The sequence below is a fragment of the Harpia harpyja genome, chromosome 20, assembly GCF_026419915.1.
Source record: "Harpia harpyja isolate bHarHar1 chromosome 20, bHarHar1 primary haplotype, whole genome shotgun sequence".
Lineage (NCBI taxonomy): Eukaryota > Metazoa > Chordata > Aves > Accipitriformes > Accipitridae > Harpia > Harpia harpyja.
Window position 1 is genome coordinate 10627844 of NC_068959.1, and position 21310 is coordinate 10649153.

Here is a 21310-nt window from a genome sequence, read left to right on the forward strand (position 1 = left end):
GCGGGGGGGGGGGGGCAGGCATGTGGCAGCACGCGGCTTGCCGAAAGCGGGACACAGCCACGGTGCGTTGGGTGAGGCGGTCCTGCGCCCACTGTGGCCCTGGCCCCGCCAGCGTGGGACACGGGTTGCCACCGTGCGTGGGGTCCCGCCGCCGTGCGTGGGGTCCGGCTGCCGTGCCCACCCGGCCCTGAGGGGAGTCGTGGGGCCGCAGAGCCACCCAGCAGCCCTGAAGCGGTCCTTTTCCCCCCGGGCCCAGTCTGCGGCCCCCTACGGATGCGGATCTGGCACGGGGGGGCTCTCACTGGCTCCGGGCACGCCGTGGCGTGGGCGAGAGGTGCGTGGTGTAGCAGTGCGTGCAGACACGCACGGGTTTCGGCTGGCCGTAGTGTGGCAGCGCCACGGCATGCGGTGAGCATCGGGCACAGAAGATCTGCCAGGAAAGGGCCAGAGCGGGGCTGAGTGGAGCTGGTCCCCCGGGGGACCCTGTGCACCCCAGCCCGGCCCCCTCCTACCTTCCCGCAGCTGCGGCAGTGGTGCCGGCGGCGCAGCAGGGTGAAGGGCGAGCGGCAGGCAGAGCACTGGCTGCATGTGCTGTCCGGCACCCACTCAGGCAGCCGGCAGGCACCTGCTGGGGAAAACACATCGGTAAAAGCCCCCCACCCTGTCCCCCATCACCACGCCGGCCCCGGGAACATCCCCGGCCCCCTGCCTGGACACATGCTCCTGGGTGTCCTATGCCTGCTCCGCTGAGCCAGCCCCAGGCAGGACACGGCAACTGTCCCTGCATGCCTGAGGCTGCCCAAGGCAGCTGGACTCCCCCCACCAGGCAGGATGGGGTCAGGATCAGCCCCAGCCTCACACCCTGCCCCAGAGCCATGGCACCCCAGGCAGCCCCTTACCTGCCCTCCGGAGCCCGGCAGCCTCCGTGGGGCTAGAGCACAGGGGGCAGTCAGCCACACGAGGAGCATCCGCTGTACATGGGTCACTGTCCTCTTCTTCTGCGGGGACAAGGGCTGTGGTGGTCCAGCCAAACCAGGGCTGGGCTCAGCCCCGTGGGGCTGGGCACTGTGACCACGTCGTCCCCATGCCTGGGGCCGCGGCCTCGTCTCACCAGGGACAGGCGATGGGCAGGGCAGAAAGGAGCCATCCCTCATGTCCCCAGGGGTTACTTACGGCTGGCACTCGGCTCCTCCGAGGACTCTGCCTGCGAGGCAACAATCTTGAAGACCGTTTTCAAGATGCTCCGCAGGTCACTGGCAAAGTTGGTCTGGAGCTGATCGGCCACCCCTGCACCGGGAGGGTGGGGGGGTCAGGGTGCTGGGGGTGGGGTCAGGGTGCTGTGGGGGGTGGCGAGGGGGTCACTCACCCGAGATGCAGACAAAGAGGGTGTGCAGCATGTCCTTGGTGCTGCTGTAGCGGGAGCGCAGCTCTAAGCAGCGGGCACCCGGGGTGGCATCAAGCCCCGTCCCCGGGCTGCTCTCGGGAGGCTGGGGGCTGCACAGGGGGGAGGTGACAGTTACCCCAGGGGTGGCACAAAAAGTCCCCATCCCAGCGGGTGGGGATCTGCCATCTTGGCCCCGCTCCCTCCCTGCCACACACCCCCATTGCCAATCGGTGCCCGGGTTGTCCACTGCACCGGGGGGTCCCGGCTGCGTCGTGCAGGTGGGGGGTGGTGGGGTGGCGTGGGCGACCTCCAGCAGACCCCAGGGAGCAGGGGGGTCTGCTCTGGGCATGGCTGCCCCCCAGGCTGGGGGGGTGGCTGGAACGCAGGAATCCTCCAGTTCGGCTGTGCACAGGCTCCTCTCCAGCAGGCAGAGCTCCTCTGCCGACAGCACCTGCAGCAGGTCCCTGTGGCAAGGGGATGGTGTCAGCCCCACGTCATGGCCCCAGTGCTGCCCCACGGCCCCACCCACGGGCGCCCATCGCCCCCCCTGCCACATACCTGATCTTCTTCAGGAGGTTGTAGAAAGGGCTGAAGACCTGGGACATCTGCTCAGGGCTCCGCTCCAGGCTGAGGGGACCCTCGGGGTAGATGAGGAGGCCACTGCGAGGGGACAGAGCCCAACTCACATCTGGGGGTTGCCCAGGACCCCTCTCCAGGGGGAGAAGGGGCTGCTACAGGGCAAGGAGCACCCAGCCAGCCATGTTCACCCCCTTCTCCAGGGGGCTGCACCCACCTGATAATGGCCAGGCGAGGGATGGTGAACATCAGCAGCGGTTCGTAGCCATCGATCATCTCCTGGGTCAAGTAGCCCAGGCGCAGGGCTCTGAGGGGGGGGACACCCTTACAGTGGGGCTGAGCCCTGGGACGCTGCCCCGTCCCCGAGGCTGGGGTCCCTGCCACCCCCCGCCTGGCACATGGTGCCCCTCACCTCTCCACCGTCTCACAGAAAAGCACAATGATCTCTTGCTGCCTGTAGATCTCCTCGGGAGACTTCACTGCCACCAGCGAGGACACATAGCTGGAGAGATGGGGGGACTGTGAAGCTCCTCCAGCCCTGGCACAGCACACCTCCCCCCGGCACCCTAACCCTGGCCCCCACCTCAGCTCGAACTCCGCGAAGAGCCGGTCGAACTGGATGAGCACAGCCCGGACGGGCTCCGGGTAGGAGCCGGGCTGGCTCAGGCTCTGCTCCCGCAGCACTGTCCGCACCAGCTCCAGGCTGCACAGTAGATTCCTGGCCTGGGGCCGCAGCTGTGCCCCGTCCGCCTCCTCCACCTCCAGGAAGGTCCCAGCCAGGAGACACTACCAGGACCAGGGCAGCCATCAGGAGCCAGTGCCTGAGGCAGCGCAGCTCCTACCCCCAGGGCCAGCCCGTGGCGGGGTGTGCCATCCTGGCTGGTGCCCATTGCCCCCCAGCCTGGGGGAGCCGGACCCCATTGCCCACCCCAGGACGGCATCCCCAGGCTCACCTCGGCGGCAAACAACATGTGGTTCCCCAGGTTGTCCACTAAGAGCTCCTCAGGGAACTTGACCAGGTAGTCACGGCTGTGCCGCTGTGTGGGAATGCACTCCTCCATGATCCGCTCCAGGACGGCCAGCAGGTGAGCCTGGGGAAGGCAGGGATGTCACCTGTGGCCACCCAGGTGTCCGGGGTCACAGCGGGGCCCAGGCTGCCCCCATACCTGGCTGAGGTGGAGCTGGTTGAGGAGCACCAGGTACTGCTGCGGGTCCAGCTCAGCATCCAGCCCATTGATCTCGGCCACCACCCGCGTCACCCTCTCGTCGGCAAAGAAGAACTGGGAGAGCAGGCGGGAGTCGGAGCGCTGTGGGGAGAGCAGAGGGGTGATGGTGGGAGCACCCCACAGCTCCGGGTGCTGGGCCAGGGGAACCCCAAATCTCCCGTGCCCACAGCCAGGCGGGGTGGTGGCTGCTTGGGTTTGGTCCCCTGCAGCTGGTCCCTGTGGGGCAGCTCTGGGTCCACGAACACCCACTCAGGCAGGTACGTGGGACCCCCATGGCTGCTCCAGCTCGGCCGAGCTGTGCCGGGGGCAGGCAGCCCCCAGCCGAGCCCTCCCGGGGAGCGCCGCCGTCCCCACCCACCCGTGCCTCAGTTTCCCCAGGGGCAGAGCAGGATGAACAAGCTCGGCCGCATCCCGGCAGCGTGGGCACGGATCCGTGTGCAGCTGTAAACACCGGCTCAGGTGAAAGGTCCGTGGGGAGCCCCGGTGGGGAGCGGGCAGCCCGGAGAGACGCTCCTCGCCCCATCTCCCCCCCAGACCCCCGCGGGGCCGTGGAGATGGAGGGGGCCGGGGGGGGGGGGGCGGGGAGGAGAGGAATCTCCTCGAACGGGCGGCGCCGGGACGGGCGCTGAGCTGCCCGGTCCTGCCCGCTGCTGCCCGCACCCCCGCCGCACCTCCAGCCCCGGGGCCGGGGCACCGCTTCCTCCTCCCGCTCCGCCCCGGCGGGCCCCCGCCGCCCGCCCCCTGCGCCCGGTGCCGGCGGAGCCCCCGGGCAGCCCCGACGGGGCGGGAGGGGCGGTCCCGGCTCGACGCCCCCCCCCCCGCCCCCCACTCTCACCTTGGGCCGGCGCAGCCATCGGCGGAGGGCGGCGGGCAGCATGGCGCGTCCCGCTGCTCTGCCGCCGCCCGGCTCCCCGCGCCCGCCGCTCGCCGACGGGGCGGGCCGGCACCGGGCACCGCCCGGGGGCGGACCGGGGCGGTGTCCGCCTAGCCCCGGCACCGGGACGAGCCGACGGACCGGCCCCCGCCCCGCCCGGCCCGGCCCGGCCCGCGGCGGGACCCGGAGCTTTCCCGCTGCCGGGTGGCGGGAGGCGGCCGCCGCTCGACGGACCGGTTCCCTGTGGCGAGACGGGCGAAGGCGGGTCCCCCGTGGGGTGGGCAGGGTGCCCCCGCCGGCTGCCCCCGCTCCCCCTCCCGGTGCTGCGCCCCGGTCTCGGTTCCTGGCTCCAATTCCCAGCTGCAACCCGCGGGCTGCCGGTTCTCCCCTCCCGGTGCCCAGGCCCTCCCAGTTCCCTGGCTCTTCCCTCCCGGTTCCCCTCTCCGCACAGCCCCCGAGGCCCAACCTTCCGGGGACAGGGACACCCCAGAGATCCAGTCCTGCAGCCCCCCCTTAGCCCCGAGCATCCCCAGGCTGGTGGGGGGGCACTGGGGGGAGGCACCCGCAGGCACCCGCCTGCTCTCTGCTGCGTGGGCTGTGCAGGGCGTGGGGTGCAGAGCGGGGTGCTGCAGTGGGAGGGGGGCAAAGCAGCCCCTCGGTGAGAGCAGAAGGGGCCGAGTGGCCAAGGAGGGGTCCCAGAGGGTGCTCGGGGCGCCGGACGCAGAAAGCCACCCTGGCCGTGCCGGAGGAGGTGGCTGCTCCTGTGCCACGCCAGGCCTGGCACTGCTGGCCACAGGATGTGGGTGCCGATAATTCAGGTGGCTGAAAGCCTAATGGGGTGGATTCACAGGTAAAAAATCCACCGAGGACAATTAAACAAACACAGTGGCAACACCGCGGCTTGAGGAAGTTCCTGAGTCACGGTGACCCCGCGGCACCCAGGCTGAGCCAGCTGGGTGCGGGTGTGGGGCTGGCTCCAGCGCTGGGGCTCCGCGTGTCCCCACGGGCTCCGGCTCTGGTTTTGGCCAGGCAGCGTGTCCTGCCTCCCATGGCTGGGGGTCCCTGTGCGCGCAGTGAGCCTGGAGCCCTGCCTGTCCCACAACTGCGGGCAGCACTGCCACAGCATTTTTGGGAGCACAGTGGGTTTTCCTTGGCGGCCAAGTGTTCCACGCATCTCCGTGTCACCAGCACCGCACTCCGCCCCACCGCAGGAGGGCAGCTCCGGTGACATGAGGTGTGGTATGGAGCGAGGCCCGGCCTCACACAGACCAATGCCACGATGGGGGGTTTTGGGGTGATGCGTGGCACTGAGGCTGGCAGGGAGGCGAGGGGCTGAGCTGGCCCCCAGCTCTCTTTGGGGGGGCACCCCAGAGCTGTGGGACCTGGTGCACTGGGACCACACAGAGGGGCAGCAGACCCCCGTGGGCAGCCTGGGATCAGGCAGGAGCAGGAAAGCTGGGGCAGCGGGTACTGCACTGCCTGGCTGCACTGCGCTGCACGGGGGGAGCAGGGGAGCCCTGCGCTGGGACCAGGGCATGGGGTGCAGTGCGCAGGGCTTGCCCTGCCTGGACATGGTCACACAGCTCCAAGGATGCCGTGGTGCTTAGCACGGTGCTGCACAGCCAGGAGGCACTCACCCAGGGTACCGGGAGAGCACTGCTACGCAGGGACGGGGTGCAGAGGGGCTGGAAACCCACACATGCGCCATGGGGTCTTCCACCAGTGGGAAGGCTGGGGCAGTGGGCAGTGGGCTGCTTATCCACGCTGCAGCAGCCGTACCTGTGTGCCGGGGTTGGAGTGCGGGGGAGCTGCAACCCACGCATTGGTCCAAGGCTGTGTGTCTGGGGTCATGGTGCTGAGCACGGCACTGCGCAGCCAGGATGCATCCAGGGTACCAGGAGAACATCGTTACACGGGGATGGGGTGCAGAGGGGCTGGAAACCCACATGTGCACCCCGGGGTCATGCAGGAAGGCCAGGGCAGCGGGCAGCATGCTGCACAGCTGCAATGGACTGGGGGTAACAGTGTGCCAGGACTGAGGCGCGGGGGAGCTGCAAACGCACATGTGGGTATGTGCGTGGGGCTGAGGACGCTGCAGTGCTGGGATGCACCCAGGGTACCCACAGAGCTCTGTTACACGGGGACGGGGAGCAGAGGGGCTGGAACCCACGCGTGCATTGTGGGGTACTGCAACCTCAGGAAGGCCAGGGCAGTGGGTAGTGTGGGTGGGGGTACCGACGTGCCAAGGCTGGGGTGCAGGAGAGCGGTGTCTGGGGCTGGGACGCCCCGAAGGCACCGGCGCTTTTTAGGACCCGGGGGAGTGGGAGCGGGGGGGGGGGCGCGGAGCCGCGGGTGGCGACGGCGCCGCCACCTCCCCCCCGCCAGGTGGCGCGCTGTGGCGCGTCGCTGCCCTCTCACAAAATGGCGGCAGCGGCTTCACCTCGCCGGGCCTTTCCCCCCTCCCTCCTTCCCCCCGGGCAGGGGCCGGACGGGCCGCGCCGCCATATTGGCTGTTGTCCTGGCTGCGGCGGGCGGCGGGCCGCGCTCGCCATGACTCGCAGGCGGAACAAGGCAACAGCGGCGGGTGGCTCCGGGCCTCGCCGTGAGAGGGTGGGGGGTTCCGACGCTGGTCCTCCTCCCCCTCCTCCGCCACCGCCGCCGCCACCGGAACCGCCCGCCCCGCCTGAGGTGGTAGTGGCGGCGGGCAGCAGCGGGGAGCCGGGCAGAGCCACCGCTCAGGTACCGGGATAGGCCCTGCGGCGGGGAAGGGGCTGTCTCTGAGGGCATTTGGGTCGGTGCGGGGATGGGGCAGGGCCCGGGGGGGGGCCTCCGGCCCCCCCCGGGCCCTGCCCCATCCCCGCACCGACCCCGGCCTCGGAGCATCCCTGAGGCACCCCTCCTTGAGGCCCTGGTGCCCCCCCATCTCTCTCTTCCCGGTTTTGGAGGGTCCTCTGCACTTTCGGGGGTGGTGGTGGGGAAGTCCCGGTAGAACCACGCTACTGGGGTGCGCTTTGCGTGGGGGGGGTGGGGGGCCACGCTGAGGTGAGCGGGGAAGGTGGAAGGTGAAGCCCAAGCCCTTCTCTGAGGGGCTTGGCTGGCTTGGGATGCGGGACCCACTTTTTACAGCATCCAGGGGCAGGCGTGGGGCAGGGATGGGTGCGCAGGTAGGGCCTGACCTTGGCTTTTGCTGGGCTGGGCGGTGGAGCCGGCTCGTGGCCTTGGGTTGCGGATGTGTTGAGCTGCAGCGGTACTTTGGGATGCCTCTGGCAGATGGCCGGGGCGTTGGGGGCTTCCACTGGTGTGTAGCATCCTGGGGACTCATCTCTCTCAGCAGTTAGGGAAAACTGATCTCTGCCTTTCCTGGGGAGGGTGGATCAGCCAGCAAGCCTGTACCCCACCATTGCATGCTACTCCCCCTGGCATGGCGAACAGCATGAGAGCAAAGGGCTCTTCCAGCCCCAGGGTCTGTGCACCCCTTACTCCGTCCCTGTGTGTAGGGAGATCTTGCAGGTCTGCTCAGGAGACCTGTGTACGCTCTGGAGGGCAGAGCCCCAGGCTTAGGGACAGGCGTGCTCGCCCGGGTGGTGTGGCGTGCTTCAGGGGGTGTTCTCATAGCTCCTTCTTGCGGGAGGGTCCAGCCCTGCCACGGGGCGATGGCAGGTGGCTCGAGCATCTGCCAAACAGGCTGCGGGCCGGCTCCCGCGCCTCTCGCTGCCTGACATCCCTTGACGCGCCTGGCTGCTTGCTGCCTGCTCTGGGTCGCAGGCAGGGAGCCTGGGGGCGGGTCCCAGGTCTGGATGCGCTGGGTGGGTTGGGGAGAGCTGTCCTCTTGCCTGCTGTGCACGCTGGTGGCTGCATCTGCCTCTGCTGAGACACAGGGTGGCCTGGGAGTCCCCTTCTCCCTGTGGCTGGCTGGGCGGGTGGGCAGGGGAGCTGTCGTCCCCCCCCCGCTCTCCTTGGCCTCTGACCTTTGCTTCACCTTGAGCCTGGGAGACGCCATCTGTTTCGCAGCAGCAGTTCAATGTGCGGCTCATTGTTGCGGGGCCCCGCTGTGGCGGCAGACAATGGGGGCCCCCTTGCCCGCGCCACGCTGGGTTCGTCACGGCTGTCAGGCCTCTGGCGAGCCCGCGGGCTGTGGCCCGGCTCCTGCTGCAGCACCGGGCGGGAAGCCCCAGCCTGGCTGCCCCGTAAGGGGAGAGCTTGAAGCAGTGCTGGGGGCTGCACCCCACCCCGGCGCATCTGCGCCGCCGGCTGCGCAGAACAAAGAGGCAGGCGGAAGGGCCTGGGGCTTTCTGGTAACGCAGTGGGGGGTCTGCGACGGGCAAGGAGGGAGGGTTGTGGCTGCCAGACCCCTCTTCATATCCTTGTGTGGCAATTTCTGTGGGTCTCGCTTTGCTCTGCGAGTCCCCTTGGTCCCACTGTAGCAGAGGTGATAATGGGAGTTGCTAGTGGCCTCTCAGCCTTGCTTGGTGGTGGGGCTGGCTCTTTAGCACAGTGTGATCTTCCCAAGGGTCCAGAATGCTCTCAGCTGGCACATGGCAGGCTGGCAGCAGGTGGGCAGCCTGAGGCTGCTCTCCTCCAGTGGGAGAAGGTGCAATCCCACATGTGGCCTACAAGAAATTCTCTGGTTTGGTGTCAGTGTCCCAAGGTCTCATTTGCTGCCTCATCTGCCCTGCACCTGCGCTGACCTGTAGCCCTGCCGTGTGGCAGATCACACCTGGGGTGACTCATGGTCTGTGTGTCCTTTTGCAGGTGCTGCCCACCGCCAACCAGTCAGTGCAGACGTGCTGCCTGCTCTGTCACCGGGAGCGCAAGGACTGGGGAGGGCCATCCCACAATGGGCTGGTTTCCCCAGGCGAGAGGCTGCCACCGGACTTCGTGCCAACGCTTGTGCAGAACCTCTTGGGAGAAATGCCACTGTGGATCTGCCAGAGCTGCCGGAAGAGCGTGGAGGAGGAAGAGCGGCGGGCGGTGCAGGAGCAGGCCCTGGCGGTAAGTGGTTACAGAGCTGGGGTTGGAAAGGCCAGAGCTGTAGCTCCCAGGACCGTGGCGTTGACAGCCCTGTGGCACTGGCTGGGTGTGCAGGTCCTCTCCTCACTCAGAGATGAGCACCTCAGACGTCCCAGCCTTGCTGCTCCCTACAGCCACGCTGCTCTCCCCAGGGCTGCTGCTGGCTCCTCGGAGAGAGACTGTGGTGGGGCAGAGCGCGGTGCTGCAGAGGCTTGTTCAGCAACCTGTGTTGGGTTGGAGCTGCCTGCCTGGCAAGGCTGGCAGTGCTGCTGCTTCTCTGCCAGCCCTGCTCCGCTGTGCATTGTGCCACGTCCCCACTGGCCCCAAGGCTGCTCCCTGCCGTTACACAGGTCTCCTCGGAGCGGCAGCATGTGCCAGGGCAACTGCTTGCCCATGCGTGGAGCTTGGGGGAAGAGAATTTCCCTCCTGCTTGGCTTTATTTAACCCTGGCCTGGTCTGAGCGGGACCGGAGCAGGTGTGTGGCCCTTGGCACAGCCCGGCCATGCTGGCGAGGGCACTGGGAGCCAGGCTGTGTTCTGTTCGATGGATGGGCTGGTTGCCACCCCCGAGACAGTGACAGGAGCGGTTCTCATGTGCTGAGCCACTGCCTCAGGGCAGTGGAGGGGATCTCTGTGCCGATGCCCTGGGGCCAAAGGCCTCCCCTCCCAGCCTGCTGCTGCTTCACTCTGTTTTCCTTGCCAGGTCTCGTTATCGCACACATCCTGCAAGTCGCAGTCTTGTGGGGGTGGCTCCCACTCCTCTTCCTCCTCCTCCTCCTCCTCTTCTTCCTCGTGCCACGGGAACTCAGGGGACTGGGACCCCAGCTCTTTCTTGTCTGCTCACAAGCTCTCGGGCCTCTGGAACTCGCAGCACACCAACGGGGCCGCACAGGGCAGCCCCCTCGGGGCCCCCCCTGCTGCACTAGGTGAGTTGAAGCCAGCCGTGGGGTTGAGCAGGAGTTTCTGCCCAGTCCTTGGCTTAGGTGGTTTCCTTTTGGGCACCCAGCTGGTGGGCAGGGATGGGCAGGCTGGGCCTCTGAATGCCAGTGCCAGCAGGATGCCTGGGTCCCTGCAAAGGCAGAGGGTGCTGGGAGCTGGCCCTAGCTCCACTTTCCTTCCAGGTGACAAGCACCCCGGCCTCGCTCTCTCTCCGGAGTGCGCCAGCCAGGTGCCTGCCATGGCACCGGGGCTCAAGGCCTGTCCCTACAGCCACGCAGCCTCCCCCACCTCCAGCAGCGCCGCCCCGGGCTCACCTCTGCCTACCTCACTCGACTTCTGCAAGACGCTGCCGAAGCAGTTCAAAAGCATGTGCCGGAGGGCCACCCCGCCAGGTGCGTGCCCAGGGGCAGGGCTGGCCTTATCCTCCTGGCCCACTGCTCCACGCGGCCCTCACTGCCCCAGTGCCTTTCCCCTTACTCTGCTCTCCATGGGGCAGGGCTGAATCCTGCAGGGGAGATGAGATGCCGCCGAGGCCCCTTGCTTGCAGGGGTGGCTTCTAGCCTGAGCGCCCTGCTGCCTGGGGGGGGAGGCAGGGTTTGTCCTGTGGAGAATCAGCCTGTGCAGAGGTGGTGGGTGGCTCCAAGCCTGGCCCTGGCCCACGTGGGACAGCTGGTGTCTGACTGTCTCTGCTCCTGCTTCTCTGCAGGTGAGGCCTTCCACTCCTCAGAGCATCATCAGCACTCGGACCTCACTGCTCCTCCCAACAGTCCCACGGGCCTCCCCTCCCAGCCGCCAGCGCTGATCCCCTCCAAGCAGACGCCTGCCCATCCGGGGCCCTTCGGCTCCCCGCCCCACATCCCGCTGGGCACCTCCCCGCAGGCTGCACTCTTCCCTGCGCCCAGCACGCAGGTGGCAGCCCCGAAGCCAGCATCCGAGTCCCCTCCCACTGGTGCGGTCTCACACAGCCCAGGGTCATGTAAGAGCCCTCACCTGCCCCCTGCCAATGTGCCGCTGCTGAAGATGCCGCCTCCACTCTCGGGCTGCACTCATCCCTGCAATGGGCACTGCAGTACTTCGCTCATCCCTCCTCCCGCCTCCCACCAGCTGCCCAGCACGAACAGGTGAGTAGAGGAGCCCTGCCTGCTTCCAGCCTGTCCTCGCTGGGCAACGCACCCTTTCTCCCACCCCTGCCCGTGGATGTGCTTTTCCCTGCGGAGGGACCGGCTGCCCTGGCGTGGTGGTGCAGAGAGCCGCTGTGTTTGTGGGCCAGTTCCGCTGCTGCAGACCCCTGGTCTCTGAGGGTTGAGCTCTTTTTCTCCCCACGTGTCTTCTCCCTGCGGTTGTCCTTTAGTACTGTGGTGCAGAAGAGACTGTGCTTGCTCCTCCTCCAGCTAAAAGACCCAAAGGAACCACCCGGTCAACCTGCTGTTGGCCAACAGGACCTTTGTCAGTGAGACCCGTCGGGCAGCTGTGGCACTGAGCAAAGGTCCTCGAGAAGATGAAGCCTGTGGACTTGTTCTGCTCGCCTGCTCCCCTGGCCCTCTCTGGGCTGCCTGTGCCCTGGAAGAGAGCACGCTGAGTCGCGGGCGCTGGTTCCTCTCCGCTGATTAGCGCTCCCTGCGGAGGGCCAGCCAGGTCCCGAGCTGGAGCTCGAGGAATGGCGCTGTGGGCCGTGCCCTGGCCTCCCTGTCTCTGAGCTGGGTAGTCTGTGCCTGTGGGAGCCGGGCCTGCCTGCACGTGGGGATGTCTGGCAGCTGCATGCAGTTCCAGCGTTTCTCACCTGTGCTACCTGCTGCCCCCAGTGAGTACCGCTCCCTGTCCTGGAATCAGCTTGTGGCCTGGCAGAGGGACACTGCTTTCTGGAGCTCTGGTGCGCCAGCCTCCTGCCTGCCAGAGGCCCTGGGGGGCGAGGAGCTACAGATGTCTTCTGCTGTGGGCTCCTCTGGCATCTCCCCCAGAGGAGGAGGATGCAGGGGAGGGGGTTTGTCTGCCCTGCAAATCCTTCTGCTCGGGCACAGGCTGCCCTGGGAGGGATGTTCCCACACAGGTAGTGTGGGGCAATTTTTGAGACCCCCTGGCTCCCGCTCACCTCTGGCCCTTCTCCCCTTCTCCTCAGGGACCCCTCTTGCAAAGGGCACAAATTCCCAAACGGTACCAGCTGCCACCCGCCGCAGCCATGCGAGGCAGACGAGGGGCTCGGGGAGGACGAGGACAGCAGCTCGGAGCGCAGTTCCTGCACCTCCTCCTCCACCAACCAGAAAGACGGGAAGTTCTGCGACTGCTGCTACTGTGAGTTCTTCGGCCACAACGCGGTGAGTGAGGGGCTGGTCTGCAGCCACCCCTGGTCCTTGCGCGCTGCTCTGCGGTGAGACGTTACATGGTTCGTGTGCTAAGGGTGCGGAGGTGGGCAGGTCTGGCTGTGGCTGTTTCTCCACGGGCGTTTGCATCCCCCACTTTGTTTCCAACCTGCCTCATTAGCCTGCTGGTCCCTTTGCTCCCGACTCACAGCTGCCTGCCCAGCCCTGGGGCTTGGTGCAGCCAGCCAAACCCTGTGGCTTTGTGGCGGAAGAGTTCAGCAGGGGCTGTGCCGACTCGTCTTACTGAGATCTCGGGGACGGGAGCGGTTGGGGAGGTCGGTGGGGGACTGGTGTGGGAGCCAGGGCTGCCTGCGCGTCACGCTGGCTTCGAGCGCCTGCCTGGCTGACAGCGCTTGCTTCCTGCAGCCCCCAGCTGCTCCCACGAGCCGCAACTACGCTGAGATCCGGGAGAAGCTGCGTTCACGCCTCACCAAGAGGAAAGAGGAGCTGCCACAGAAACTAGGGCACAACAGCAGCTCAGGAGAGCCCGCTGTGGACCACCGCAACGTGGACGAGCTGCTGGACTACATCAACAGCACAGAGCCCAAGCCCTTGAACAGTGCCAAGGCAGCCAAGCGGGCGCGACACAAGCAGAAGAAGAAGGTGAGGCTGGGCAGAGGGAAGTGCTGCCTGGGGCAGTCTGCAGGAGGGTGGTCAGGACAAGACTGTGCCCCTTGCAGGGCTTTGCCTTCTCTCCCTCACGTCTGTTTGGTTTCTTGAGCTCCATGTCCTTTGCTGCCCTCTCACCTGAGGTGACAGTGGTGCCTGGCTCCGTGCAGGGCTTCCCCTTCCTCTGTTCCTGCAAAGGGTGGCCCAGCCCTCCTGGGCGCTTTGGGCTGCGCTGTCCTACCTGCTCTGTACCGTGTCTCTGACAAACGCCATGCATCTGTGGTGGGGAGAGGCAGTGCCATGATGGCTCGTGCTGGTGCCTCGTGCCCAGAGCGGTGTCTGGTGTGCAGCGTGGTAGCTGTTGCAGTGCCCGTGGAGGACACTTGACAGTTTGGGGGCCGTGGAAGATGTGGGGTGGCCGTGCTGAGCGCTGGCCCTTGGGTTTGCTGCCTGACAAAGCTGGTGCACAGCTAGCCGCGTGGCCTGCGCCTGTGACTCTGTGGCCCAGGCCACCCGATCCTCATGGCACCTGTGTTGCAGGAGAAGGAGAAAGCCCAGCTGGAGGCGGAGGCCCAGAAGCGGGCAGAGCGCACCCCTGCAGCCAGCCAGGCCAGGGAGCCGGCCGAGGAGAAGCTGCTGGAGTGGCCGGAGCTGGAGCTGGAGCGGGTGAACAGCTTCCTCAGCAGCCGGCTGCAGGAGATCAAGAACACCATCAAGGACTCCATCCGGGCCAGCTTCAGCGTCTACGACCTCAACCTGGACGTCAATGACTTCCCCAAGAAGGCAGCTGTCCTGGAGCAGAAGAACCTGCTCTCCCACCTCAACGGCTCCTCCGACCTGCAGGACATAGACCTGGCCCTGGCCCCGCTCAGCCTGGGGCCCACCAAGAACCACGCACTGCTGCGGAGTGAGCTGGGCCCCCGATGGGGCGAGGGGCCCGGGGAGCCGCCGCCAGCCCCGGCGGCCGAGAACGGCGTGGTGAAGCGCCTCAGTGCCGTGCCCAGCCTCTCCCGCATGATCTGGGTGCAGTCCAAGGCTGCGGACTCTGCCGTGGACGGCAGCGGGCTGAGCCCGGAGCCCAAGGAGGGACCACAGGCCAAGGGGCCGGAGCCACCGGAGCCGGTGCCCGTGGGGAGCCGGCAACGGAAGAACAAGCGGCAGAGCGGGCAGGCGAAGAAAGGGGAGGGCGCTGCTGCGGGGCCCGGTGGCCAGGCCCGGCTGGAGAGCCCTGGTGCGAAGGGGCAGGTGCTGGGAACCAAGCACCCTTCCAAGGCTGGCGCCCCGGAGTCGCAGCGGGCGGCCGGCTGTGCCGAGCCGGGGGAGAGCGGGAAGGGGCAGCCCTGGGGCTGCGGTGGTGGTGGCAGGCTGGAGAAGGAGAGAATCGGCGACTGGAAAGGCCGGAGGGGAGAGGGCAAAGCGGAGCTGCTGGAGCCGGCGCAGCTGCAGCAGCAGCCGCCTGCCCTGGCTGCAGGGGACCGGCAGCTGCCTGCCCCCCCTGCCCTGGGGGGCTCCCCCCAGCCCAAGGGCAAGAGCAGGAAGAGCCGGAACAAGGTGGAGAAATCCAATACCTCGATCGGTGAGTGCCGCTGTGTGCCGCCATCCTTGCGGTGACCCTTTCCCCCCCTCCGCCCTGCCAGCTGCCAGCCCCCTGCCCGTCCGGCAGCGCTGACCCTCTCCCTGCCCCTCTGCTTTGCCAGATGACGTGTTCCTGCCCAAGGACCTGGACGGGGCAGAGATGGACGAGACTGACAGAGAAGTGGAGTATTTCAAGAGGTGAGGAGGGGGCAGCCCCGGGGGAGCCAAGCCCAGCCCGGGGAGGGGGCAGGTGGGCAGAGGGGCTGGTGGCCGACCGGGGCTCTCCTCTCCCTGCCAGGTTCTGCCTGGACTCGGCCAAGCAGACGCGGCAGAAGGTGGCGGTGAACTGGACCAACTTCACCCTGAAGAAAACCACTTCCAGCGCAGCCCAGTGAGGTGTGGGGGGGTGGGCCACCCCCCACCCACCCGCTGCTCGCCTCTCCTCACTGTGCCCCCCGCCCCACCCCGCGGGCCCCTGCCTCGCCTCGGTGGGGTCCCCTCCTCTGCGGGGGGGGCCCCGGTGCTCTCCTGCCCCGCGGGGACCCCCGGGGCTCCCCCCCATCCTCCTGCCCCCTTCCCCCCCACCGCCCTCCCCGCTGCGGGGTGACCCCGGCCGTCCCGTCCCCCTCTCCGCGGGCGCCCGGCTCCCTGCGTCGCGGGGAAGGACCGTGCTGGACCCAATAAAGAACTTTTTAATTTTTTATTTTATTTAAACCCCGCTGTCTGCTGCTTTCTGCCGCGCCCGGGGGCGGAGGGGGGGAGGAGGCGAGGCGGCGAGGCGGGGCGCCGGCGCCGTGCGCGTTCTGCGCAAGTCTGGCCATCGAGGCGACCCGTCGGGCCCCGGCTCCGCTCCCGCCGCGTGGGCGGGGCGCGCTGCGCCGCGTTGCTGGGCGACGGCGCCCGTCCCTCCAGCCGTCATTTCCGGCGCGCGGGATTTACATCCGGGGCGGCGCGGCTGTTGCGGGGAGACGGCGCCATGGAGGCTGGGACTGACAGGAAGGTAGGGCCGGGCCCAGCCTGGCCGGTACCGACAGCCCTGGTGGGGCCGGGCGGGGCTGGTACCGTCCCGGGCCGGCCTCACCTCGCGTCTCCCCACAGAGGCAGCGGGAGGAGGCGGCGGAGACGTCCGACTTCTCTGGGGAGGAAGATGACGACTATGTGCCCTATGTGCCCGTCAAGCAGCGCAAGCAGCAGATGGTAAGGGGGTAACGGGGCCCGGCGCTGCCGGGGGAGGGCTGTGAGCGTCCCTCCCGACGCGGGGCCTCTCACTCCACCTCGACCCCTTTCTTTCCAGCTGCAGAAGCTGCTGCAGATGCGGCGGAAGGTGGTGTCGGAGGAGGAGCAGCGGGACAGCGGGAGCGAGCAGCGGGGTGACGAGGATGACATCCCCCTGGGGCCCCAGTCCAACATCAGCCTCCTGGACCAGCACCAGCACCTCAAAGAGAAGGCAGAAGGTACGGGAGCGGCTGGCGGTAGGGCCAGGTGGCTTTTGGGAGGGACTGAAACCTCCTCACTGTTTTCCTGACTCCCCCCACAGCTCGGAAGGAGTCAGCCAAGGAGAAGCAGCTGAAGGAGGAAGAGAAGATCCTGGAGAGTGTGGCAGAGGGCAGAGGTGAGTGGTGGGAGCTCCGTGTCTCAGACCTGTCTCCAGAGCTGTCAGGGCAGCCTTGCAACACTTGGGGTTGTTCACACCTGGGACCAGACAGATCACAATGGCTTCCTTCAGTCAGCATCCAACTGCCCGGCTTAGCTGTGGCACTTGGTGTTCCTGTACCCAGAGGGGCTGTCAGGGGTGCTGTTTTTCCTCCTCTGTCTCCGGGAATGGTCTCCCAAACTGTTTACCCAAATAGTTCTCTGCTGAAGTTATGTGCAGCCTGGACATGGAGAGTTTGCACTGACCTTGTCAGCTTTGTTTTTGCAGCTTTGATGTCAGTGAAGGAGATGGCAAAGGGCATCACCTACGATGATCCAATTAAAACCAGGTGTGTTTCACAGTACAGAAGTTGTCTTTCTGAAAGCATTGCTTCCTCACGCCTGAAAAGAACTAGAAGCCATGCAGCCTCACAGGAGCGCTGCTCTGCGGCCACCGGCATTGCTCTTGCTCCACTGCTTGACTTCTTACCACTGTGTGTAAAATTGAAGGTACCTGAGTTACCATAGATGTTGTTTTATATAGTTAAAATTCGCTAGAGTGCATTTGTGCTAAACTTGAAGACTTGAGAAGAACTTCAGAACTTGGAGGTGACTAAGCTAGAGGAAGAGACTGGGGGAGCCTACAGAGCCAGTGCCGCTCAAGGCAATGTCAGAGAGGTGATGGAGATGTGTCCAAAAGATGTTTGTCATGTTCCATCCACTGTCTGTAGACTATTCTCAGCTGTTAGCTTAGGACTTCTTCCTCAGGCTTTGGGGAAACGTTTTAATGCATGGAGCTGGCTTGGATCTGCTGCCTTGCTCACACCACAAAGCCCCTAGGGGTTACCTGTTTTCTCTGGTGGGATATCGGAGCCCGACAGGGGGTTCCCCTGGGCCTCCATTGGGGCTGTGGCTCTGCAGCCCCAGCCTCATTCTGCACCACAACCTTTCTCTGTTGCCTTCGCAGCTGGCGAGCACCTCGTTACATCCTGGGCATGTCAGAGGCACGGCATGATCGCGTGCGCAAGAAGTACCACATCCTGGTGGAGGGGGAAGGCATCCCACCCCCCATCAAGAGCTTCAAGGAGATGAAGTTCCCAGCAGGTGGGCCGGGAGAGGAGGCTGGTAGGGTGGGGGACAGCATTTTCCTGGGAAATTTGCATCAGTGAGTGAAGCTGTCAGATCTTTAATGCTTCATGTTAGTGGGGTCATAGCTTAAATTCCCGACAGTGGCTGTGTCACCTAACTGCTGGTCCAAGAGGTGTTTGTCACTGGTGGAAGAGCTGTTGCTGGGACCTGAGTAGGAGGGAAAGAAGGGGAGGACTTCAGGTCATGAACACATGTGTCCCATGTTCTCTGACAGCTATCCTGAGGGGCCTGAAGAAAAAAGGAATCCAGCAGCCAACACCCATACAGATCCAAGGCATCCCCACGATGTGAGTGCTCTGTCCCCGTCCTAGAGTGGACAGGGGTGGTTGCTCCCTACAGCCCACCCAGTGGTGTGAACCGGGTGCTCTTCCCTGGTGACAGATGCACTCTGTCACCTTGCTCAGCCCTGGAGGTTTGAGCCGTTCCGTGATGCTCCTCCTCACCATTGGCCTCATTTCTCTGCCAGCCTCTCAGGAAGGGACATGATTGGCATTGCATTCACTGGCTCTGGGAAGACCTTGGTGTTCACCCTCCCGGTGATCATGTTCTGCCTGGAGCAGGAGAAGAGGCTGCCGTTTTCTAAGCGAGAGGGACCCTATGGACTCATCATCTGTCCCTCGGTGAGTGTTGGGGGTGCGGTGACGTGCGGGAGGAAACTTTTATTGACGTTCGGTGGCTATCCCAGATCCTCCCTGCAAGGGTGTGTAGGAATGTATGTTTTTCTCTGCAGCGGGAGCTGGCCCGGCAGACCCACGGCATCATTGAGTACTACTGTCGCCTGCTGCAGGAGGACGGCCTGCCCCCACTGCGCTGTGCCCTCTGCATCGGGGGCATGTCTGTCAAGGAGCAGATGGAGACAATCAAACAGTAAGACCTTCTGGGGGGTGGTTTGTGGGGCTGGAGCTGTGCTCTGGTTTCTGGCAGGGGACTAAGGGGTGGTACCCTGGCTAGGTGGCTTCAGGAAGGTGTGGGTGCAAAGGTGATGTGCCAAGCAAGTGTTACCTTCCCTATGTGTTGCTGTGTGGGGCAGGAATCCGAGTGCCTGACTGTGGCCTTCGCTCATCCCACAGTGGTGTACACATGATGGTGGCAACCCCTGGCCGCCTGATGGACCTGCTGCAGAAGAAGATGGTGAGCCTGGACATCTGCCGTTACTTGGCCTTGGATGAGGCTGACAGGATGATCGATATGGGCTTTGAGGGGGACATCCGTACCATCTTCTCCTACTTCAAGGTACTCAGCTGGCATGATATGAGCACCCTGAAGCTCAATCCCTGCACCCACCTGGCTGGGTGAATGCTAAATCCTTGCCCACGCTGTGTTCCCTGCGCAGGGCCAGCGGCAAACCCTTCTCTTCAGTGCCACAATGCCCAAGAAGATCCAGAACTTTGCCAAGAGTGCCCTGGTGAAGCCCATCACCATTAACGTTGGGCGAGCGGGTGCTGCCAGCCTGGATGTTGTGCAGGTGAGGTAGTTGGGAGCTCCCCCATGCCTGTGTGGGAGGCCAGTACTGTTCATGAGGGCACTTGATGCATCCCTTGTCAGGGAGCTGGGGTTCATGGCCCTCATTCCCAAGAGGTTAAGGGGTGCCAAGCAATGGCAATTTCTCTGTTGCCTGCCAGACTCATATCTGTGCTTGTTCCTAGGAAGTGGAGTACGTGAAAGAGGAGGCCAAGATGGTGTACCTCCTTGAGTGCCTGCAGAAGACCCCACCACCCGTGAGTAGTGCGCTCTGGCAGCATGGCTGGGGGCAGCGCGGGCACACTGCAGCCCCAGGGCACGGGTGGACCTGGCAATGGGGACGGGGCTGTGGTGCTGCAGGGTTCTGCCATGGGCGGGGGTTAGGCGTGTGAGAGTTGTGCTCCACGTATGAGCAGGCCCTGGGCCGAGAGCTGTTGTGTGCTCTGCTCAGCAAGAGGGAATGGGTTTCTTGGGGGTTGTGCTGGTGCCAGCAGTGCCAGCCCGCAGAAAGGCGGCTCTTCCATCATGTCTGTGCTGCTGCAGGTGCTGATCTTTGCAGAGAAGAAGGCGGATGTCGATGCGATCCATGAGTACCTGCTGCTCAAGGGTGTGGAAGCTGTGGCCATCCATGGAGGGAAAGGTCAGTGAGGGTCTCAGGGAGGCCTGAGCTGCAGTGTGGCCCTACCTGACCCTGCTCCTGCCAGGGTCGTACGTGGCCACGGGAGGTCCCAGCGTGCAGCAGTTTGTGATGGTGTGAGGAAGGGCTGTGGCAGTGTCGGGAACGAACACCACGTTGTATGTAGCAGGCATAAGCACAGTGCAGGTCTCTATGGGACCTAGAGATCCCTCTGCTCCTTTATTTGGGGAAGGGCTGTGTAGGTCCTCCCTACTGAGGGAGTCCCGGTTGAGCGATGCTTGGCTCTGAGGCCATAGCAGTTGCTGCAAGAGGTAGGACTGGGAGCTCTGCCCTTGCTGATCTTCTCTGCTGGGCCTTTGCAGATCAGGAGGAACGGACAAAAGCCATTGAGGCCTTCCGGGATGGGAAGAAGGATGTCCTGGTTGCCACTGATGTCGCTTCCAAGGGCCTGGACTTCCCAGCCATCCAGCACGTCATCAACTACGACATGCCGGAGGAGATTGAGAACTATGGTGGGGACTGGGCCCCATGGGGGACCAGCGAGGGCATGGTGGGGTGGGTGCAGGCCAGCAAGGCTTTGCGCTTGTCTCTGCAGTGGCTGGGGGCAGGGGTGGTCTGTCACACTGTATTCACCCAGGCCTGATCCTGTCTCTTTCTCCACAGTTCACCGTATCGGGCGTACAGGCCGTTCGGGCAACACTGGCATTGCCACCACCTTCATCAACAAGGCCTGCGGTAAGAAACAGCGCGGGGCTGGGGGCTGTGGCTGTAGGAGGCAGCTGGGCGATGGAGCTGCCTCTGCCTTGGCAAGGGGGGTGATCCCACACAAGCAGGGACGAGTCGTGTTGGCCCGAGGAGGGGAGATGGTGGCATGGGGCAGTGCCCCCCACCCCTGCTTGGGCTGCATCTGATCCGTGTCTCTGTCCCCAGATGAGTCGGTGCTGATGGACCTGAAGGCCCTGCTCCTGGAGGCGAAGCAGAAGGTGCCGCCTGTGCTCCAGGTGCTGCACTGCGGGGACGAGACCATGCTGGACATCGGAGGTGAGAGACCCCGGGCTGGCCCAGGGACCTCCCGCGGGGCTGCTGGGAGACCTGTGCTGCAGACAGGTCCCATTGCTCCAGCTTGCCAGGGCTGCCTCAGGACTGTCATTGCCTGGCCATGTGGGCGAGCCTGGTGCTGCAGCAGCACAGGGAGACACTGGTGTAGCCCCTCTGCTCCTGGGGTGGGGGGGCCGCTCTCCTGGCGTGGCACAACTCCCCCTGACCTCATCCCTCCCATTGCAGGCGAGCGGGGCTGCGCCTTCTGCGGCGGCCTGGGCCATCGCATCACTGACTGCCCCAAGCTGGAGGCAATGCAGACCAAGCAAGTCAGCAACATCGGCCGCAAGGACTACCTGGCCCACAGCTCTATGGACTTCTAGCCTGGGGAGCGTGCTGCCCGGCGCTCCCCCTGCGCGGACCTTCGTTCCCTTTCAGCCAGGGCAGTGCCCCAGCTGCCCTCGCCTTTCCTAAGCCCAGGGGCCTGTCCTGCACTGCTGTGGCCCCTTTTCCAGCCCACTGGGGCTGTTGCCAGCTCAGCCTGATGAAGCTCCTGCCCCAGGAGGAAATTGGGAGGAAATGTGTGGAGCTGTGCCGCAACAACCTGTTATGTCAGCGGTGCATTGGGCAAGCAGGTAGCGGTGCCTGAGGGGAGGAGGAAGCCCCAGGTGGGGTGACTGGTCTGTGGCCGGCTGCCTGCTGCCTCTGCCAGCCAGCCGCAGTGGTGCGGCCAGGGTCTTAGGTCGCTCCTCTCCAAAGCCCCTTGATTCCTCCAGGACTGTCCCCCTTACCTGGTTTTGTGCATCCTCAGCTGGTGGCTGTTCCCGTATCCCCCAAACACACT

General features: G+C 65.4%; 3 protein-coding genes across 4 annotated transcripts; 2 read left to right on the forward strand and 1 right to left on the reverse strand.

Annotated features, from left to right (window-relative positions):
• Nucleotides 1–12: 12 nt before the first annotated feature.
• Nucleotides 13–4106, reverse strand: LOC128155060 (lateral signaling target protein 2 homolog). Its single transcript, XM_052816561.1, has 13 exons — nt 4022–4106; nt 3127–3267; nt 2914–3051; nt 2544–2746; nt 2373–2462; nt 2178–2267; nt 1943–2044; nt 1600–1848; nt 1367–1494; nt 1174–1287; nt 900–998; nt 513–625; nt 13–430 (listed from the first exon to the last, which is right to left on the reverse strand). The coding sequence occupies exons 1-13, from the start codon at nt 4061–4063 to the stop codon at nt 299–301; spliced, it is 1641 nt and encodes a 546-aa protein (XP_052672521.1). The 5' UTR covers nt 4064–4106; the 3' UTR covers nt 13–298.
• A 2375-nt stretch (nt 4107–6481) lies between these two features.
• On the forward strand, nt 6482–15729 carry FAM193B (family with sequence similarity 193 member B). 2 transcript variants are annotated; one of them, XM_052816040.1, is made up of 11 exons: nt 6482–6799; nt 8813–9052; nt 9773–9995; nt 10191–10400; nt 10715–11129; nt 12125–12320; nt 12732–12968; nt 13515–14550; nt 14672–14747; nt 14848–14945; nt 15648–15729. In XM_052816040.1, the coding sequence occupies exons 1-10, from the start codon at nt 6482–6484 to the stop codon at nt 14942–14944; spliced, it is 3048 nt and encodes a 1015-aa protein (XP_052672000.1). In that variant the 3' UTR covers nt 14945; nt 15648–15729. The 2 variants fall into 2 exon arrangements, with proteins under 2 accessions (XP_052672000.1, XP_052671999.1); XM_052816039.1 differs by lacking the exon at nt 15648–15729 and having other exon boundaries at nt 14848–15263.
• DDX41 (DEAD-box helicase 41) lies at nt 15445–21309 on the forward strand. The gene is made up of 17 exons (XM_052816051.1): nt 15445–15549; nt 15648–15746; nt 15844–16003; nt 16087–16161; nt 16471–16531; nt 17149–17285; nt 17545–17617; nt 17797–17950; nt 18061–18197; nt 18401–18563; nt 18664–18795; nt 18977–19048; nt 19335–19431; nt 19791–19940; nt 20092–20163; nt 20359–20469; nt 20713–21309. The coding sequence occupies exons 1-17, from the start codon at nt 15526–15528 to the stop codon at nt 20847–20849; spliced, it is 1854 nt and encodes a 617-aa protein (XP_052672011.1). The 5' UTR covers nt 15445–15525; the 3' UTR covers nt 20850–21309.
• The last annotated feature ends 1 nt before the right edge of the window (nt 21310 follows it).

What these genes read in the sequence shown, in the direction of transcription:
- FAM193B (XM_052816040.1), top strand. Translation starts at nt 6,482, where the DNA reads ATGGCGGCAGCGGCTTCACCTCGCCGGGCCTTTCCCCCCTCCCTCCTT. An exon ending in GACACAAGCAGAAGAAGAAG is followed by an intron (nt 12,969 to 13,514) that starts GTGAGGCTGGGC and finishes CCTGTGTTGCAG; the next exon opens with GAGAAGGAGAAAGCCCAGCT. An exon ending in GAAATCCAATACCTCGATCG is followed by an intron (nt 14,551 to 14,671) that starts GTGAGTGCCGCT and finishes CTGCTTTGCCAG; the next exon opens with ATGACGTGTTCCTGCCCAAG.
- DDX41 (XM_052816051.1), top strand. Translation starts at nt 15,526, where the DNA reads ATGGAGGCTGGGACTGACAGGAAG. An exon ending in GGAGATGAAGTTCCCAGCAG is followed by an intron (nt 17,286 to 17,544) that starts GTGGGCCGGGAG and finishes GTTCTCTGACAG; the next exon opens with CTATCCTGAGGGGCCTGAAG. An exon ending in GGAGGAGATTGAGAACTATG is followed by an intron (nt 19,941 to 20,091) that starts GTGGGGACTGGG and finishes CTTTCTCCACAG; the next exon opens with TTCACCGTATCGGGCGTACA.
- LOC128155060 (XM_052816561.1), bottom strand. Translation starts at nt 4,063, where the DNA reads ATGCTGCCCGCCGCCCTCCGCCGATGGCTGCGCCGGCCCAAG. An exon ending in CCTCGCCTGGCCATTATCAG is followed by an intron (nt 2,045 to 2,177) that starts GTGGGTGCAGCC and finishes GTCCCCTCGCAG; the next exon opens with TGGCCTCCTCATCTACCCCG. An exon ending in AACCTCCTGAAGAAGATCAG is followed by an intron (nt 1,849 to 1,942) that starts GTATGTGGCAGG and finishes CCCTTGCCACAG; the next exon opens with GGACCTGCTGCAGGTGCTGT.